This window comes from Otolemur garnettii, unplaced genomic scaffold, assembly GCF_000181295.1.
Source record: "Otolemur garnettii isolate 467f Iridium unplaced genomic scaffold, OtoGar3 scaffold00001, whole genome shotgun sequence".
Taxonomy (NCBI): Eukaryota; Metazoa; Chordata; class Mammalia; order Primates; family Galagidae; genus Otolemur; species Otolemur garnettii.
In genome coordinates, this window is record NW_003852396.1 from 58,313,319 (window position 1) to 58,335,077 (window position 21,759).

At 34.9% G+C, this 21,759-nt stretch overlaps 1 protein-coding gene across 1 annotated transcript in view; it reads right to left on the reverse strand.

Moving 5' to 3' along the window:
• Positions 1-1,989: 1,989 nt before the first annotated feature.
• DCDC1 (doublecortin domain containing 1) overlaps positions 1,990-21,759 on the reverse strand; it is a 62,595-nt gene continuing 42,825 nt past the window's right edge. The window contains exons 6-7 of the mRNA XM_012802166.2: positions 6,900-6,993; positions 1,990-2,439 (exon numbers count right to left, since the gene is read on the reverse strand). Coding sequence (XP_012657620.1) covers positions 2,429-2,439; positions 6,900-6,993 — 105 coding nt within the window. The 3' untranslated portion in view covers positions 1,990-2,428. The remainder of the gene's footprint in view (positions 2,440-6,899; positions 6,994-21,759) is intronic.

Genomic DNA, 21,759 nt, shown 5'->3' on the forward strand with positions numbered 1-21,759 from the left:
AATTTCTTTGCACTTAAACTTGAGGAGTTTGAACTTTGATTGAATTTTAACTCACAAAGGTAAGATAATTTGATTTCAAAATGTATTTCTGTGTGAACTTAATTCTGGATTTAATTTCTTTGGAATTTTATTCATTGAATTTTAATTTCTCCACAAAAAGTTGATGATGAGCAAGGGTTAACATTCATAAAGTGGGGAAATCTCTATGTTATTGGGATTTTATGATTGAAATATGTTAATTCTGTATTTAATCTCATTCAGAACCTTGGAAGAACATATCTGAACATACTTAGCTATTTTGGACAGTTCTGCTGGGCATAACTTGTAGATGTAAAATGAAATAAGAAGTGAACATTTAGTGTGCCAAAAAATGGTCCTGGAGTCAATCTAATTATGCAGTATTTAAACTCATTTTAGAACCACTGGAGTAAATTTAATACCACTCACTGTAACCTACAGGGATCCACAAAGGAGCATAGTATGGTTATTGGAAGAGCAGCCTCCTAAGAGACTGATGCTCTCTTCCCTCAAGATGGACAGTGACTTCTCTGGTTCACTGTAATGTAATAATTAAGACAAAGAAGTGGAGAGATCAAAAAGTTGGGGAATTTTAGGAGTATTATCAAACAATTCCCTCAAAACTGGACACTATCTATGTCTGTCTGCTGCTGTTAAACACTTCTATAACATCCAATTGCTGAGAAGTGATTAGTGAACAGGGGAATAAATGCCAAAATGATAATGGAAGTTGGTTAGTGAAATGTGTGCTTTCCCTAAGTCAAAGAAACCAAAAGAGCAGGTGAAAAATTCTCCTTTGGCAGGGAAGAAAAAAAACAAACTTCAGCTTGGCTGTGGTACTGGAGTTGCCATCCCAGAAAGGTGCACCCCTGGCCTGACGTGGCTCAGCGATCATGGAAGTTCTACTTCCTACTGTATGTCTTTAAAGAAGCCCCACTGCCTCAAGCTTCCCCTCCACTTCCATCTGTATCGTCTCACACTCTTTCCTTTTGTGCAGCTTTAACCTCTGCTGAAGCAGCACTCTAAGATGCCTGCCCAGGTTGCTTACGTCATCTGCTAAGTTAATAATTGTTATTTTAGCTAGTGTTGCAATTTTAAAGGTAATTTTGAATGGTCTTCTTCAACCCTATTTTTCTCTTGGCTGTTATTTTGGTGGTCATGATGTTACAGAATGCGCTTTTCAAGTATATACATTTGGCCCTCCACATCTGTGGGTTCCACATCCCTAGACTCAACCAACCTCAGATGGAAAATACTTAAAATATTTTAAAAAGCACAAAAATGAAAATAATTAAAAATCATAAAATAATACAGTATATCAACTATTTACATAGCATTTAGATTATGTTAGGTATTTTAAGTATCCAGAGTTGATGTAAGGTATGCATGAGGTTCCATGCTTTGGTAATATACAAACATTCCTCCATTTTATATAAGGGACTCTTCGAGTACTCGTGGATTTTGGTTGGGGGTGGAGGTCCTACAATCAATCCTTCACATATATCAAGTAGTAACTGTATTATGTATTATGTACTAACATGATGATCATCTAAGGAATATGGTATCTGTGCAAAGTTATACGCTCTTCTGTAGAAAGAATAGATCTATATAGGATTTATAGCAAAATAATTTTTCCATGTGAATCAACATAAATTTCTTTATTAAAATCTTTTACAGTTTAGAAATCTAAAAACACAAGCAATTTGCAAATCCTAGGGGTTTTTCAAAACTTTTACTAGACTTCATGTCAATGTGCTCATTTCTCATAGCATAGGAGAAAACTTGGAAGTATATCTAATTCCAGAGGAAGCAACAGATAGGACAAAAGTTTTCATTTTATGTATTTGTTGCTTTTAGTCCTTGGGACGATTATACTTTTAATCTGTGATTATAAATATAAATTAATTTCTATGATTTTAACATTAGATATTATTAAGTGACATTCAAAGCAAGCAAAAAAGACATACATCAAATCCAAAGAATATTAATATTTATTTAAATTAAAAGATAATCTTCACATAACACTTTACCTTTCCCAAGTTGAGATTCAGAAGAAAGATCACTGAACATAAAAATTTAGGGATCTCAATTATTTGATATACAAAATTGTAATAATAAACAAAGAAAAAGAAATTTAAAAACCTAATGTTAAGTGACTAGGGTGTTACAGACTGGAAGTTCCTCCAACAGGATTAGCGTCTATAAGTATTTTAAGTCCAGTGAACTTGTAATGCTTCCACATGTTAGTAGTTGCATAGGCTAACTTCAGCTGGCATAAGCTTTTATAAGTATGCAGAAACACAGGGCAAGGCATGCATTAAAATGGGATAATAGCACACATCTGGGACATGTGAAGCATGAGGCATGAATCCAAATGCCTCTGGCATCCATGAAGTATCATGCCTCAGAGTCAGTGATTTTCTGTTTTGATAAGTAATTCTGTTATACCATATTAGGGATGGGGGGATATCAACTTTCTAAATATAAATCTTTCATCTTAAACAAGGTTTCTTACCAGTTCAATTTTGCCAGTTTACTCAAATGTAATTTTTTAATTCCAGATGAGCTAAAAATAATTCAAAGCTAGATAGGGTCCTAAGAAAATATGTTATTTGTTATTAATGCAAATTTAAGAGTAATTAGAAAATATTATTGATCATAATGAAAATGTTAGCTACTGTAATAGGACATAAGACAAAAAATATAAGAAAGGAAGACATCAATTTTAAGAATAATACTCTCTGGCTCAGCGCCTGTGGCTCAAGTGGCTAGGGTGCCAGCCACATACACCTAAGGTGGCAGGTTCGAATCCAGCCCGAGCCTGCCAAACAACAATAATGGCTGCAACCAAAAAATAGTCGGGCATTGTGGCAGGCACCTGTGGTCCCAGCTACTTGGGAGGCTGAGGCAGGAGACTCGCTTGAGCCCAGAAGTTGGAGATTGCTGTGAGCAGTGAAGCCACAGCACTCTACCCAGGGTGACAGCTTGAGGCTCTGTCTCAAATAAAAGAATAATGCTCTCACTATCCTCCCAAAAAGGTCAAAAGGAAGGGCTCCTGGGGTTTACAGGTAAATGACTTTATCTAAACTCTTCTAGATAATGGGTAAGCATCTACAGAAGCTTTGAAATAGTCAGAAGAAAACTCTTAATACAATAAAAAATAATTATCATATCTAATACAAACATTAAAAATGACAAGAAAAATATACTTTCTCAATATACACACATACTGTAATCCTTAGCCAAAAAAATTGAGTAATAAACTCTAAGTATTAAAATGTCACAGTTATCATTCAATAAGTATTAATAAAGGATGATAAATCAAGGAAATATTATACTTTATGTAGCTGAAGTGAGGAAATTGGGGAAAAAATGGAAGTATATAGTGTAGCCATATCTCCAATCACTGTAGTTATCTGGACCTAGCCTTGCAGCTACAGGCATGTTATTTAGTATCTTGGCTCCCCACAAGCATGGAGTTAAAGTTTAGATGAAGTGATAAGATTATCCCCATAGGACATTAAAATTCGCAAATGTGGAATTCATGGTATTTTCATTATGATCAACAATATTTTCTAATTACTCTTAAACTTGCATTAATAATAAATGTTTTCAGGTACTAACAAAATAGAACTTTTAGATATATTAGATGGCTATCTCATCTGTCAACAAAGATATACAATGAGATTATTTTAAAGCATGTTGTATAACTTTTTTTGCCTGAAGATGATCTCATTTTAATAATGTAACATTGGAAACAACTGAATGCCCAAGAAAAGACAGTTTAGTTCATTCATGCCATTACGAGTGTCAGTTATGGCCCAGACACTGTGCTAATTACTGGCGTTGCAACAAAAACAGTCTCTGTTCTTGCCCTCACTTATGGTACATTCTGGTCAAGAGACAGATCATGCAGGAAAGTGATATAAAATAAAATTCCTTCATACAACCAAGTACTATCTATCAAGTGTATTATCGTCCAGCAAATTTGTAGTGTGGTAGAAGTGCACACACACAAAAAGTAACAAAACAATAAAATAATTACAGTCTATATTAAACAGATTAGGAAAACCGAATGCTTTGATAGATGAGAGGAAGGAAGGGAGAAAGGTAGTGAGGGAGGAAGAAAGAGTGAGGGAAAAGAGAGAATGGAGAAGTATCAGGAGAAGAAATTAGAGGTACATCTGTGGTTTGAGACAAAAAAGAAAATAGAACACATTGATAGTGGCAAGAAAGGCATCCTTGTTTTTGTTTTTGTTTTTCAATTCTCTAAATAATAAATACAGTTTCTAAGTAATTAACATTGTTTCTCTAAGAACTAAATAAGTTAATATTTGTTATGAGTTTAGAATAGTGCCTGGCCCAGAATAAGTACTTATTCTGAGTTGATAACACAACGACCTAGTGTATGAATTTCTCTATGGTCGAATTAATTCCAAATCTGGCAATTCCGTGACAAAGGATATATACTTGGAAGAACAATACTGTGCTGCACCAGCACATACCAATTGTTCTCACCTCTTTCCCAAGCTCTGCTTTCAGTGACTTCAGTCTTTCCCCTCTGCAACTCTGCATTGATTTATAACTTCAGATCAACCAGGGTAGGAGCATCAACAGCATAAAATTGGTAATTTAGTGGAGAGTAATGGGGTCTGGAGTTCTTCCTAAGGGTTCCAAACTGGTCCATAACTAGTGTGATATATTTCTGATATATCATAGCTTTTAAATAACCTCTGGCAATTGAACCAACATATTTTTTTTAAATTGGGCTTTGTGTCCTTTCTATCATTGCTTACTAATTAAAAATGCTGTCCTCATTCAATATAAAATACTAGATAACAATGTACCACAGAAGCTTCTTCATATTTTAAAGAAAACACATTGAAATTTTTGGATATTGGTTTGTTCTGTAGAGTTTGCCATACCATTGATTGAATGTCTAATACTTCTTACATTTTATGAAGACAGTAATTATCTTATTTTTCAATGAAATTATACTTTCACACTAACTAATAATTCCACAAAGGAATTACACCATAGTTTATTTTTTTAAGCAGAAATTAAGAGCATAACAAAACTCTTGGCATATCCCCTAGCTGAACAGCAAGTAAAACTTTACACTTCTATGGAAATGTGTTGTTAAAAATATATTACTGAACAGTAGGAACTCTGACTTCCTGAAAAATTATCAGTTCAAATGCAAATATTTAAACTTGTTTATAATATCTTAAGTCAGGTAAAAACTTTCAGATTCAGAGACCTAAATTGTTCCAGACCTTTCCTGTGCTACTTGTTATTCTTTTAGAGAGAATAATTGCTCTGCTGTTGGAATACAGGGTGGCCATAAAGTTCATGGGCAAGTAAAAATAATGTGCAATTTTAAATTGCACCTGAACTTTATGGCCACCCTGTATTCTAACTATTATTTCTTTAAAGTAGGTTCTATGACATTATGTGGAAAAAGGGGCCATTAGAAACTATACACATTGATTAAACAATGAATAAGCATTTTGGAAAGCATTAACAGAGTACACTAGAATAAAATCCAAAGAGAGATAGAGGTACTTAAGCATATTCATTCTTCTTCCCCTCTCTGACCAACTTTTCTCACTCTCTGTCTATATGTCCTATTAACTTTCCTTTCTACCCTAATCACCTTATTGTCAGTGTAGGCCATTTTGCTTCTTTCTTTCCTTTTTCTTCCTCTGTATTTCTTTCCTATTGGGGTTTTAGAAAAGACAAAATAGAGCACCAAACTCTCTCTGCCCCTAGAACCAACACATTTTTAAAACCTCTATCTTTCTATCTAATCATTCAATAGCACAATTTTTCACTTTTCATTTAGAAATATGTATCCTATAGAAATTATCTGTTAAAATTAAAACCACAAAGAGATACCACCTTATCCCAGTCAGAATGGTCATTGTTAAGTCAAAAAACAACTGATGTTGACGTTGATGCAGTGAAAATGGAACTGTTATATACTGTTGATCAGAATGTAAATTGGTACAGCCTCTATGGAAAACAGTATAGAAATTTCTCAAAGAACTAAAAGTAGACCTACTATTTGATCTAGCTATCACACCAGTGAGCATCTACCTAAAGCAAAAGAAGTCATTATACCAAAATTACACATGCACTTATATGTTTACCACAACACAATTCACAGTTTCAAATATACAGAATCAATTTAAGTGCCTACCAATGAATGAATAAAGAAAATGTGGTACACACACACGTGCACACACACACACATACACACACACTGTGGAATACTACTCAGCCACGAAAAGAATAAAATTTTCATTTGCAACAACTTAGATGAAATTGTAAGCCATCATCCTAAGTAACTCTGGAACAAAAAGCCAAATACTGCATGTTATTACCTATATGTGGGAGCTAAGCTTTGGATACACAGGGAGGTACCGAGGGGTATAACAGACACTGGAGACTCAAAACGAGGGAGACTGAGAGGGGAGGGAGGGATGAAAAACTACCTACTAGGTACAATGTACACTATGTGGTGTTAGGGACACTAAAAGCCCAACTTCACTATTATACAAGGCATTTATATAATTAAAAATCACTTGGAACTGATTGGAATAAAATAAAAATAAAAACTAAAAAAAGGAAAAGAAACTGTTAAATTATAAAAATGTATTAATCACATTTAGTTATGATTTACTAAGATTAAAATGCCCATCAAGTTTTTTAATAATGCTTACTTATGCTAAATAAAAAAATTCCTAAAACCTTAATGCCCTTTTATGATTTCCCTTTATATAAGAATACCATATTTATTCATGTTATAATTTAAAACAAAATTATACGAATGTCTTTCAAAATGTCAACACATGGCTTACATAGTGTTTGCCACTTACCTTTTGAAATATCTTCAATTTTTCCTCCAAACAAATCATAAAGGTATCGGGCTGGTGAATTTAGATTCATTCTCATTGTACAAGTGTCTAAAACCTATACAGAAAAAAAATCTATAAACCAGGAAGCTCTGGTTAAATTGAACATACATTTAAAGTTCTTTCTATATTACATAGCTATTAAAATTATATTATAAAATAAAACTTAATGAGTTATAAAATGTTTCTAATATATAAAATGAAAAAATGGTTAAAGTTGTTGGATCCCAGGTATACTTTGTAAAAAGACACATACACAAAAATGGACAAGGAAAAGATAAAGAAAACATTAAATAGCAGTTATCCATTCTGTAATAATGGTAGAATTTTAGAACTCTGACGGAGTTTTGTATTATTCTTGCTCCTTTCTATATTTTCCATTTATTTTACAATGTGAGGATATTGCTTTTTAAATTAGATTTTAAGGTACTATTTTTAGCTTGAAGATTCTTTCCAAATATCCTAAAATAAATTATAAATATAATCTGATCGTGGCTCACCTTAATAACTTACATTGTTTGGGTAATATAAACTGGACTGAATAATTGTTTCAAGGTGTTCCATGAGTGTGAGGAGTCTCAAGGACTTTAATAGTTTCTAATATGGCCTATTTTCAATATTTTGATATCTTTATCTGTTCTTATTATCTTACATGTAGTCCTTGGAATCCACTGTGACAATCATCTTTCTAACTTCAGAGAAGACTTAAATACATATCAGTTGGAGAGAAATTTCTACTCAAGAGATAAGGAAAACTAAAAGAACAGAGCTGGGTAAGGTAGTGTCAGGTAATCTGAGCAGGTGTTCAGAGTAACTCCCAAAACATGAATTCTCTATTTTTACCTAAAATTACAAAATATATTCCAAATCCAGATCGAAAGTACTCTATATCCATTTTTACTACATGTAGCTATAATATTACTTTCCTATAACCAAGAAATACTACTAAAGGACAACGTTAAATTTACAATTATCAATATAGTAAAAAGAACATTTTTTGACTGCTGATATTACACCATCTTCATTTTTGCCTACTTCTATCTCTACTGCAGAATCGTAGTCGTAGATCAATCCAATTCATTTGTTTTGTGACAATGGACATATTTAATGTTTATACAGAGGCACTGTTATACTTTTAGTCTGGAGAACAACTTTGAAATGTGACTGATTCAGTTTATCTAGTAGCTGTATCTAAACATGTGTTGAATTATAAAGAAAACATTTAAATGACAAATTCAATTTAACAAATTGGCCTTTATTGGACTATATGTACCAGAGGTTCTCAGCCATTAGTCTACCCTATACGTGAGCAATAGTGTTTCCGCATGCCAGATTTTCATGGGCCTTCACAGGGTTGTTACGGGCTTTCTGCACACCAGCTACAATTCAGAGCATCAGGAAATTCTTCAGAAACTGTATTGCTGCTGTCTTTCTCAAAATCAAGAAAGCAGACCTGCTCATTATTAATAACATTATAATGTTGAATGTATCTTGTATAATCTTGTGTAATCTCTAATTTAGGAAGAACAGATCATTCACAAAACCGATGCTTTCCCTAGTTAAATGACATGGTGCTTTCAACATCCTTTATAACCTGACTGTAAACACTGCCATGTGACACATATTCATGGACCTCCACTCTACCTACCTGGAGTGTGTAAATGCAAGGGTTCACTTCCTGACCAATGCCATATGTTTTCACAATACAGACACAATGCTCCCTAACTTGGAAGGGCTACTCTGATGTCCCTGTCTCCAACTTTCTCCAGGCCCCTTGTCCATGGATAAGGTAACAAATCTCTAAATGTTTCTCTTCCTGCTTCCCTTCCACTCTCCTGAGTCATTTCTTTAGTGACTAGTGCACACATGTTCACCCAAGACTCCCGTCTTTAGCAAAGATGGCTATAAAGCAATATTTACATATAAGAGAGAAGTAGCAGGGAAAGAAACAAGCTTTGTCTGTGGCTTGAGACAGAAAGGAAAGTGGAACACATTGGCTGATACTGGCATGCAATCCATCCTTGTTTTTCTTTTTCGATACTCTAAGGAATTACCATGGTTGGTCTCTAACTAACAAAATTCTCATATTGGTTACTTTTTTCCTTGTAACTTTGTGCCCAATGACCATGCTTTTACCATTGCCACCACCACCTCTCTGACAGAAGTACTCAAGGGAGATAGTTCAGTACAAATTCCTCCTTAGCCAATCATCTCTTAAAACTATTAGCAATCTACAGTTGGTCTCATAAACCCTAAGCAAACTCCTGGCCTCAATAGGTTCTCCCATCTCATATTCTGCCTCCCAAAGTACTGGTGTTACAGGCAATAAGCCATCAGGCCCAGCCCTATATTTCAATGATTTGTAAAACTTATTTAGAATATTGCTGCCTTTGAGTCTTTAAAAAAATCAGTCTAATAAAAAGGTCACCACTTTCTAACTCAAAAATTCCTATTTTCATTGAATTAAAACATCATTTAAAATGTTTGTACAAGCCAAGTTTTAAGAATTAAATGAGCTTAAAAACTAATATTAGAAAATCAGATACTAAAAATTAATAATGCATCAGCAACATGCATTCCTTCCTCCTTGCAGAATGAAAACTCCTTGCAGTGTCTAAGCAATGCCATTCTTTAGTAATCATTTTCTCAGAATAAATTACCAGTAGTATGAATTAGTATCAATGTAAGTTTCTGCCCTCAAATGAAACTTCTATTTGTAAGGTCATCCATATAATTCACAATTGAAAAATACTTAATGGTGCCACCTTGATGTAACATTAAGGTTAATTAAATAGCATTTCCACTAATCTGCACCTGTTAAACTTGTTAAACTAATTACTTTTACAATTCACATTTTGTTAATTCTTTACAGGTTAGAAATAGAGAACTCTTCTGATACTAAAGCTTAAAATCATTATGCTGTAAAACTAGAATTCTCTTTACAAGCACTTGGAAGAGATATTCCACAGTCTTTTCAGTTTAACCCACCTGTTTACAGTTCTGGGAATCAACTCCACTACCAGGCACATCTGGTACAGTGTTTGAGCTCATGGAATGGTCACCATATAGGTGGTGTGATTACATAGTCTACAGCTTCTGGGTTGCCACTATCTCAGTTCAGGTCAAAGAGCACACTTAGACCAACATCACCAGAGGCCATGAGACAGGCCAACAAGCCATCAGACCCAACAATGTCATTCCTCCTCAAAAATAAGAGAACCTTGAAACCTTATAACATGTTGTTATGCCCAGAACCATTATCCTCAATTTACACTCCCCAACACACTCTCTTAAAAAGATCCACTATTGCAGGGGGTCAGTAAGCCACAGTCTGAAGGCCAATTCTGGCACACAACTTATTTCCATATGGCCTGTGGGCTAAGGATGGTTTGCACATTTATATTTCTTATAAAAGAAATCAAAAGAATAATTCTGTGATATGTGAAAATTACATGAAATTCAAATATATATACCCATAAAAAAAGACTTCTTGGAGAAAGTCACCCTTGATCATTTACATATTTTCTATGGCTACTTTTGTACTACAGAAGTAGAACTAAAATTGTTGCTACAGAGATCTTACAGCCTACAAAAAAAAAAAAAAATTACTATCTGATGTTTTACAGAAAAAGTTTGCCTACTCTGGTATACTAACATCATCCTTCACACAAAGTTCTATATTTTCCTTCCAGGATATATTAGCCTCAACTCCTTTATCCATTGCTAAATTCTAAATCTCTTCCATTGCTCACTCTGAAAAGGCTTCCTCTGATCAACAAACTTGACCAGAGATTAGATTCTCAACCTCTTAAAAGAAACCAGGCTTTCCCCCTAGTTCTCAAGAGGTGGGATTTTGTTCTCTATTATCATATTGATATTATCATATCAAGTTTGGAAAGTGGTGTTACAAAGCTATTTTAAGATAATTTCTTCCCATCCCTCTTACTGAACAAACAAAACAAACCTACTTCCCCCACTACCAGGATCTTGATGTTCAGCCACACTACCTTCCCTCACTCCAGTTATTCTTTCTCATTCATGAATTACTTTGGCCACATATGGCTTGCAAAATTCTAACTCTGCCTGACCCTCAAGTTCCACTCCCTTGGCATACTGAGAAGCCTGGAGCTGTTGGAAAAAGCCACACAGTCTAAACCAGTGGTTCTCAACCTTCCTAATGCTGCAATATATTTTAATTGTTAAAAAGGGGTCACGACCCACAGGTTGAGAACCCGCTGGTCTAAACACATCAATTATTACTATTCATGATCACCAACCTCCATGGTCTTTCAGTCCCTTCTATGTCATTTGTTTGGTCAAATCTTTCTCATTTTCCACAATGAGTATTTCTAGCCATCTGTTTATCTCCACTCACCCTCCTCTTTCCTACATTTCTCCTCACTTTCAGCCGATGACATGACCTCCTACATCAGAAAGAAAATTAAAGCCTTATTTTTCCTGCTATCAAAGCTACAAGCCTACTTCTAAAACCATCTACTCTTTTCCCTCTAGTCATATTATAGGAGTGCCTGCTCCTATCTAAGGCCAACATTCTACTTATGCTTTCAAGTACACATGCTCTCAGCTTTCAAAGCAGTGTATATTATTAATCACTTCATTTCTCTCATGTATATTCACCAACTTTTCCTGAACTAAATTTTTCTAATGATATACAAACATAGTCAAGTCTTTCCTATCTTAAAAATTGTTTTAATTTTTTAAAATTTTTAATTATTTTTTTAAATTCAGATTAATATGAAGGTACCAATGATTAGGTTACATTGTTTGTGTTTCTAAGATAAAGTTCAAGTTCTAGTTGAGGCAGTTGAGCCTTTCATCCTGAGTGTGCTGTACACCCTCACAATGTGTCCATCAGGCGAGAGACTACCCCCCTCCTTTGTTTTCCCCTCACCCCCTTAAATATACTTGTGCTAATTCTCTTGTGTGGGCATGTAGTTGTTTTTCTATTAGATTCATATTAGTATTGAGCACATTGGATACTTGCATTTCTGTTCTTGTGTTACTTTAGAAGAAGGTGTTTCCGCTCCATCCAGGGAAACACAAAAGATGTAAAGTCATCATCTTTTTTATAGCTGAATAGTATTCCATGGTATACACGCAGCAGTTATTGATCCATTCATCCGTTGATGGGCGATTGGGTTGCTTCTATATCTTGGCAACTGTGAACTGCAATAAACATCTAATGCAAATTTCCTTAAGACAAAATTATTTAATTATTATTTTTTTTTTTTTGCAGTTTTTGGTCAGGGCTGGGTTTGAACCCACCACCTCCGGCATATGGGGCCAGTGCCCTACTCCTTTGAGCCACAATGATTTATTTTCATTTGGGTAGATTCCTAGTAATTGAATTGTGGGATTCAATGGAATGTCTCCATTTAGCTCTTTGAGGATTCTCCATACTTCTTTCCTTAAAGGCTATATTAGTTTGCAATCTCACACTCAAGCCAACATTGCAGCTTTGAAATTTTGTGATGTGGTCTATTCTCACTGGGGTTAGGTGATATTTCAGGGTGGTTTTGATTTCTCTGATAATTACAGATGATGAGCACTTTTTCATGTGTTTCTTGGCCATTCACCTGTCTTCTTCTGAGAAGCTTCTGTTTATGTCTCTTGCCCAATGATAGATGGGATTTTTTGTTTGTTTGTTTTTGTTTCTGAGACAGAGTCTCACTATGTCATCCTCGGTAGAGTGCCATGGTGTCACAGCTCACAGCAACCTCCAACTCTTGGGCTTAAGCAATTCTCTTGCCTCAGCTTCACAAGTAGCTGGGACTACAGGCGCCCACCACAATGCCCAGCTATTTTATTGTTGCCATTGTCATTGTCATTGTTGTTGTTGTCATCATCATTGTTGTTAAGCTGGCCCAGACCAGGCTTAAACTTGCCAGCCTTGGTGCATGTGGCTGGTGCCGTAACCACTGTGCTACAGGCACCAAGCAGTTTGTTCTTTTTTTGTAGATAAATTTAAGTTCTCTGTAGATTCTAGTTATAATCCTTTGTCAGATTTGTAACATGCAGATATATTTTCCCATTTTGAAGAGTGCCTGTTTGCTTTGATTATTGTGTCCTTAGCTGTGCAGAACCTATCTTAAAAATGAAATCTTCCCTTTATCTGGTATCTCCCTCTAGCTACTCCTTCCTTTCGGAGCTAAATGTCTTAAAAGATTGGTCCATGTTCTCTATTTCTATTTCCTGTCCATTCATTTATAGGCCATTCCAGTCAGATTTTCTGCATCATTTTACAGAAATAAATCTCACAAAGATTAACAATGACTACTAGGTTGGTAAATCCAAAGATTTTCTTTACTTATTTTAACCAGTTAGGGTCATTTGACCATTTCCTCTTTCTTTGAATACTTGTTTCTTTTCTGTTTTTCTTTTCCTTTTTTATTTTCTTTATTTATTTATGTTTTTGGTTTTTGGTTTTTGTAGAGACAGAGTCTCACTTTGTAGTCCTTGATAGAGTGTCACACAGCTCACAGCAACCTCCAACTCCTGGGTTTAGGTGATTCTCTTGCCTCAGCCTCCTGAGTAGCTGGGACTACAGGCACCCACCACAACACCCGGCTATTTTTGTTGTTGTTGTTGTTGTTGCAGTTTGGCCTGGGTGGGGTTTGAACCTGCCACCCTTGGTATATGGTGCCAGTGCCCTACCCCACTGAGCCACAGGCGTTTTTGGCCCTCTGTAGTGTGCCATGGCATCATCATAGCTCACAGCAACCTCAATCTCTTGGACTCAAGTGATCTTCTTGACTCAGCCTCCCAAGTAGCTGGGACTACAGGTGTCCAACACAACAGTTGGCTATTTTTTCTTCTATTTTTAGTAGACAAGGGGGTCTTACTCTTGTTCAGGAGGTCTTCAGCTCTGGCCTCCCAGAGTATTAGGATCATAGGCAGGAGCCACTGCACCTGGCCTTAAACTCTCTTTTCCCTTGAATTCTGAGGTATAATAATTCACTAACTTTCGACTCGGCGCCTGTAGCTCTGTGGCTAGAGCACCAGCCACATACATAGGAGTTGGCAGGTTCAAACCAGCCGGGGCCTGCCAAACAACAATGATAATTACAACCAAAAAATAGCCGGGTCTTGTGTCGGGTGCCTGTAGTCTCAGCTACTTGGGAGGCTGAGGCAAGAGACTTGCTTAAGCCCAAGAGTTTGAGGTTGCTGTGAGCTGTGACGCCACAGGATTCTACCCAGGGCAACATAGTGTGACTCTGTCTCAAAAAATAATAATAATAATAATAATTCACTAACTTTTCTCCTGCTTTCTTCTATATTCTTTATAAGCACATCCCTCTCTATTCATTCACTGGGGTTTATCAAGGTAAAGCCTATCCCTCCTTCTGCCTTTCTCTAATAATAATTAATAAATAAATAAACAGCCAGAAAAAACTTAAACAAAAGAAATTAGGTTATTTAAGTCTTTCTAATTTTTTCTTTTAAAAACTGATTTGGTTATGCTAATTCCTTTTCATTGTCACATGAATTTTTGAAATAGCTTGCCAACTTATTCCCTCTACTTCAAAGAAAAAGCTTGTTGGGATTTTGGTAGGTATTGTGTTGATTATGCAGATAAATTTGCAGAAAACACATGTTTTTTGTATTTGACATCTTGAAGCATTTGTAGTTGACATCTATTGAAGTTTCCAGCTCATGAAAGTGGGCTTGGCCTTCTTTAATTTCTCTCAGTAATCATTTGTTTTTACTCCATAGATCTTGCACATATTGTGTTAAACAAATATCTAAGTATTTAATGTCTTTGAGTGCTATGGTACCTGATTTTTATTTATTTATTTATTTTTTGCAGTTTTTGACCAGGGCTGGGTTTGAACCCGCCACCTCCGGTATATGGAGCCGACACCCTACTCCTTTGAGCCACAGGTGCTGCCCTATGGTATTTGATTTTTTAACTTAATTTTCTAATTGTTGCAGGCATATAGAACCTTGCTGAATTTATTCCTTAGTTCTGCTAGCTTTTATGTTAATTATCTATAATGTTTTATGTTCCCACCATATTGTCTATAAATAAAAGTTTTACCTTTTCCTTTCAAATTTATAGACTTTTTCTTGCCTTACTACATAGGGTAGGGCCCTTAAGTAGTATGTTAAGTTGAAATGGTAAGAGAGAACATTTTTTCCTTGTCCCTGATCTTAGGGAAAAATAGTTCAGTCTTTCGTCATTAAGTATAAAGTTAAATTGGTATTTACTTATTTATTTTTAATTTCAGATTAATATGAGGGTATAAATAATTAAGTTACATTGTCTGCATTTTTTTTTTTGACAGTTTCACTTTGTCGCCCTGGGTAGAGTGCCATGGTACCATAGTTCACAGCAACCTCAAACTCTTGGGCTCAAGCAATCCTCATTGTTTGCATTTCTATATTTTTTTAATTTTTACTTTTTTTAGCAGGCCCAGGCTGGGTTTCAATCTGCCACCCCTGCTACATGGGGCTGGTACCCTAACCACTGAGCAACAGGCACCCCCTTGCTGTTAGCCTAAAGTTCAAGTTGTAGTTGAGCCCTTCATCCAGGGGATGTGTAGTATGTCCTTTCACTGTGCCACAGGTGAGAGCTTACCGATCTCCCTCCTTGCCTTTCCCCTTTCTCTCTTCTCCCCTCTGCCCACTTGAATATGGGATTGCTAACTAATACACCCTCTATGGAAAGAAGTATGGAGAATCCTCAAAGAGTTAAAAGTAGACCTTAAATTGGTATTTAAAAGAGATTCTTTGCCAGATTGAAAAAGTTTCCTTTCCAGTAAAAGTTTTTTTCATAAATGAATATTAAATTTTGTCAAATTCTTTTCCTATACCAATTGATAAGAACATACAGTTTTTCACATATTTTCTTAAGATGGTAAACTATATTAATTTTTTATCATTAACTATATTGCTGGGATAAACTCACTTGGTCCTGATGTATTATTGTTGGATTTGATTTGTTAATTTGGAAGGTTTTTTTTTTTTTGAGATAAAATCTTGCTCTATCCAGGCTAGAGAGAGTACAATGGCATCATCATACCTCACTGTAATCTTACATTCCTGGCCCAAATGATCCTTCTGCTTCAGCCTCTCAATTAGCTGATACTAGAGGTGCCTGCCACCATGCCCAGCTAATTTTTCTATTTTTTCTAGAGACTAGGTAGGGTCTTGCTCTTTCTTAGGCTGGTCTTGAATTCCTGGCCTCAAGCAACCCTCACACCTCAACCTCCCAAAGTGCTAGTGTTACAGACCTGAGCCACCATGCCTGGCCTGATTCATTAATATTTTAAGGAGTAATTTTGCATCTATGATGAGAGGCTATTGGTATGTATTTTTCTTTTCTACTAATGTCTCTGTGATGTTTGCCTCATCAAATAAAAGAGCAAGTATTTCTTCTTTCTCTACTTTCTAAAAGGTTTGTATACAACCAATATTAATTATTTCTTCTTTAAACATTTGATAGACTTCATCAATAAAATCATTTGGACCTGGAGTTTTGTTTTTGATAAAGTTTATAATTATAAATTAAGTTTCTTCAATAGACACAGAGATTTTCAGATTCTTAATTTTCTTCCATGTCAGTTTTGGTAATTCAAGTCTTTCTAGGAATTCTTCCAATTCATCTAATTTGTCAGTTTTATAAGCAAAATAATAGTGATATTACCTTACTATTCCTTTGATGACTGCAATATCTGTAGTCGTCATTTCTCTTTTACTACAGATAATAGCCCAGAATCTTTTTTTTCCTTGGTCAAGTCTGCCAGAGTCTTGTCAATTGTATTATCTTTTCAAAGAGCCAACGTCTGTTTTTGCAGATTTTCTCCACTGTCTGTTCATGTTCCCTTTTTCTAATTTCTACTCTTGATTATTTTCACACTAGGTGGCTGGGCACTGTGGTTCACACCTGTAATCATAGCACTTTGGGAGACTGAGGCTGGTGGATTGCTTGAGCTCATGAGCCTGAGACCAGCCTGAGAAAGAGACAGACTTTGTCTCAAAAAATAGACAGGTATTGTGACAGGATCTGTAGTCCCAGCTACTTGGGAGGCTGAGGCAAGAGGATCACTTGAGCCCAAGAATTTGAGGTTGCGATGAGCTATGATGCCATGGTACTCTACCAAGGGTGACAAAATGAGACTCTGTCTCAAAAAAAAATAAATAAAATTTTAAAAAGTTATTTTCATCCTTCAACTAACTTTGAGTAAAATTTGCTCTCTTTTTCTACCTTAAGGCAAAACATTAGACCACTAACCTTAAACATTTCTCCTGTAGGAATACTATTCTTTATCTAAATACTACTTGAGCTTCATTCCACAAATTTAAGAGGATGAATTCATTTTCATTCTGATTTCCCTCCATATGTCTTCTTTGACTTGTGTTATTTAGACTTGTGTTGTTTAACGTCCACATAGCTGAAAAGTGACCTTATATCTTTTGTTATTTATTTCTAATTTAATTCCTTTGAGGTCAGGAAACATATGGTTGTGTTATATTTTAATCCTTTTAAATGTATTGTGACTTTTTAAATGAATAATAAATGATATATCTCAGTATATGTTCCATTTCCATTTAAAATAATTTCTTAAAAACAAATTTCTACCCAAATTATTTTTGGTATCATTTCCTTCAGTGAAAAGTATCCTTAACTTTTCTTACAGTATAGATCATCTGGAAACAAATTGCCTCATCTTTTGTTTGTCTGGGAAAGTCTTTATTTAGCCTTCATTTTTGAAAAAAATAAAATATTTCCACTGTGTATAAAATTCTAAGGTGACATTTTTTTTTCTTTCAGCATTTTAAAATACTGTTTCCCCCCAACATTTAAAAAATATCTGTTATCTTCTGGCTTGTATTTCTGATAAGAAATCACCTTTCATTCTTATATTTGCATCCCTGTACTGAATGTGTCCCCCTCACTGTAGCTTAAACTTTTTTTTTTTTTTTGAGACAAAAGTCTCACTTTGTTGCCCCATTAGAGCGCTGTCATAGCTCACAGCAACCTCAGACTCTTGGGCTCAAGTGATTCTCTTGCCTCATCCTCCCGAATAGCTGGGACTACAGATGCCTGCCCCAACACCTGGCTATTTTCAGAGATGGGGGTCTCTCTCTACCTCAGGCTGGTCTCAAACATGTGAGCTCAGGCCATCTACCCACCTTGGCCTCCCAGAGTACTGGGATTATAAGCATGAGCCACCGCCCTACTGCCTTCCTACCTCCGGGGCCTAGTTTAAGCTTTTTATCAGTGTCTCTCACTTATCAGGTTTTCTTCCTTCTAGGGATTCAATAAGCTGCTTAGATCTGTGGGTTATTTTTCATGAAGTTAAAAAAAAAAATTGGCCATTATTTCTTCGAATATATTTACCCCCTTCCTAGTCTTTCTAGAACTCCAGTTATACATATATTATACTGATTAATATTATCCCACGAGTTGCTGTCATTCTGTCCTTTCTTCAGCCTTTTCCTTTTTCTTCTCTGTACTTCTATTGGATAGCTTTACTGCCTTGTCTTGAGGTTCACTGATCTTTCCCTTTTAATATTTAAGCTGATGTTAAACATATCCAGTCATTTTTTTCCTTTTTTACAATTAAGATATTACATTTTTCAGGTCTAGAAGTTCCATTGGTTCTATTTTCAGTTTCTATTTATCTCCACATTATACCTGTGGCCATAAAGTCTGTGTGCAGCTAAAAATAAACAGGTTTTTTAAATTCCTCAAACATATTTATAATAGCATATTGTGTTTTGTGTTTTTCTTGAATACCTCGAACATGTTTATAATAGCTTTTCAAATGTCTTTTTCTGTTAACTTTATTCTGGGGTCTGTTTCTATTGATTCACTTTTCTCCTGGACATAAATTATCTTTTCTGGTATCTTCATGAATGCCTCACAAGTTCATCAGGATCTCTACCCTTCCAATGGTCAAAATGCAAATGTCTCCTTACCCTGCATATACTCCCATGTCACTTCTCTTTTATATCCTAATTAGTTGTTCTTTTCCTAGTAGCTATTTGTGCCAGACCTTGTGGAGCTCACCTTATGCATAAGCAACTTAATAATCAACCAAAGACACAAAGGGATGCTTATGCGATTTGGGGGAATATTCCACAAATATTAATATTTCTCAAAGCACAGATCTGCTGGAAATAAATTGCCTCATCTTTTGTTTATTTGAGGATGCCTTCTTTTCATTTTCATTTTTGAAAAATATTTTCACTATATATAAAATCCTAAGGTGACCATTAGAATTTGATGGCATTGCTCTGCAAATTTCCAGCCATTTCAGCCTCCTGGAACTTTGATGTCTTTCTCTGCAGCTTATGGAGATTACTGTGGTTTTCTTATATTCTTTCTCTCTACTACAATTCAAAAATTGCTTCCAGGTACAAAGATGGGGTTAATTGTAGGACTCCAACTTTTCCCTTTCCTTTAAGCATTATATCTGATACTTCATGTTGCCTAATATATATAAATTGTTGTCTTATATATTTTACCCAGTTTTTCAGTTGTTTAGAATGAAATGCCTAGTCTGATACTAGTTACTCCTGGTATAACTGGCAATAGATACCTCATGTTTTTAATTTTTAATGACTATTTTAAATCATTCTTAAGTTAAGGCACATTAGGGATTAAAATATACTAGAACCTCCATAGTTGACCACCTCTTTAAGTTGATCTAGTTTTCATAGATTGGGCATGTACCATATATACATATCAGTACAGGAGGCCTAGTTCCTTATGTTGACCACCTCTATATATTGACCAGTTTGTTATAGTTCCTTGGGTGGTCAACCTACAAAGGTTATACCTCATAAGAAAAAATATACTCATGGCAGTTGTGAATAATAATAATAATAAAAAATATTACTCCTTTGCTCTTTGCCCTTTTGCCCTTAGCCTACAGTGTAGTAAATAGTATGATCACAGCTCACTTCAACCTCGAACTCCTGGGCTTAAGAGATTCTACTTCCTTAGCTTCTTGAGTAGCTGGGACTATAAGCCAGTGCCACCCTGCCTGGCAAATATTGCTCTTAAAATCAGAAAATGGGTTCTAGTCTCAGCTATACCAAATAATCCACTTTGAATATGACAGTTAACTTCTCAAATATCTCAGTTTTCTGAGTTGCTGCACAGGATGATTTTATAAAATTCTATGATTCTAATGTCCAAAAACTACGTTAAGTACATCAAAACTACTTTAATGATAAGGTATATATGAAGATCTAGCTAATAAACCCTTTAATTTAACCATTATTTTTATATGTTCTTAGCAATCAAAATGCATTAAAAATATGAAATGTACATATAAAAATGAGTAAAAACTTCAATGCAACAACACAGAAATAAATTTTGCTTTTTCAGGTTTAATATCATGTTTACGTCTTAACTGCCCCTTAATAATACTAAGAGCTGTCCTTAACTATGATCAGTAAACCTTTAGGCTCATTTGTTTTTATTTCCACTAAGGAAATTCACATTTTTGCTTCTCTAGTATTCTATTCAAGAAAAAAGTTCTGAGCACTAAATACTTACAATATTCTGAAACAGGGGAGTCCAACTTTCTTTTTCTCTGCTACACATTGAAAAAATAAGAGTTGTCTTGGGATAAACATTAAATACAAAAACACTAATGAAAGTTAACTCATTTAAAAAAAGGTCTGTGCATACTTTTCATGATATGGAACACCATAGATAAGAAAAAATAGCTCTCACAAAATCTGCATTCAGCCCACAGGCTGCAAGTTGGACACCCCTGTTCTAAAATAACCCAATTGTATAACTCTAGAAATTCATATTAAGAGCAGATAGTTGGCTATTCATAGACTCTTGACTATATTATCAAATTCGATATTTTAAAAATATCTGCTTTTATGTTTTTAATCAAATATTAATCAATCCTAGGTGTAATAAGACTGATTTATACATAGTAATAATTATTATCAATGAACTTTTCCTCATACTTCACAAAAAGCTCTTTAATGAAGTTCCAACATAGTAATTATGCATGACCTCCCCTGTCGGAATCCATGTTCAGTATCTTTAATCAAATTTTGTTACTCCAGGTGCTCCTTTTTAAATCTTTTAAAATGTTCTCTAAATTATTTTACCCACACATTGGGAAAATCTCTGCTGCTATAGTTACTGATCTGTGTGTGAACAGTCTACAATTTTATTATTATGATGTACTTTTTTCAACTGAATTGGGCCTTTCTTCAACTAGAAAGTATTTTTTCTTTCTTTCTTTCTTTTTTTTTCTTTTGTTTAGGTGCATGGAGTTACTTTTCAAATTAACAAATGGTAAAAATCAGGGAAGTCTGGATATTCCTCTGGTTTATAGGCATCTAATAAAATCTATTAATTACTTATACCTTGATAATCATATATGAGTAATTTTCTCAATAGGCATGTAGCTTTCAAGTAATAATAGAATGCTGCTTTTCAAGATACTGGGTAAAACAATCCATTGAGATAGAAAAATAATTATTTATTTTTTAATCTATAAAAAATCAACATTCCAAAAGATTGACACTTGACATACATTATCTAAAAAATGATAAACAGAAAGAAGGGAGATAACTAAGTAGTAAATAATTTAGCAGACCAGAAATGTCAGCACTTAAGCTAGGGAAATAAACTTGACTTGTATTGCAGAACCCCAGAAATGCTCAGAAATTTGAGACATCAGATATTTCTAAAAGCAGGGCTAAAAACAGATTGACTGTTTCTACAGAAAGTAGTTAAAGCCCCAGAGCCTTTCCCTCACATCAAGCATTCAGGCAACTATACTTTTACCTGAATGAGAAGTAAAGATAGATTTGTTCT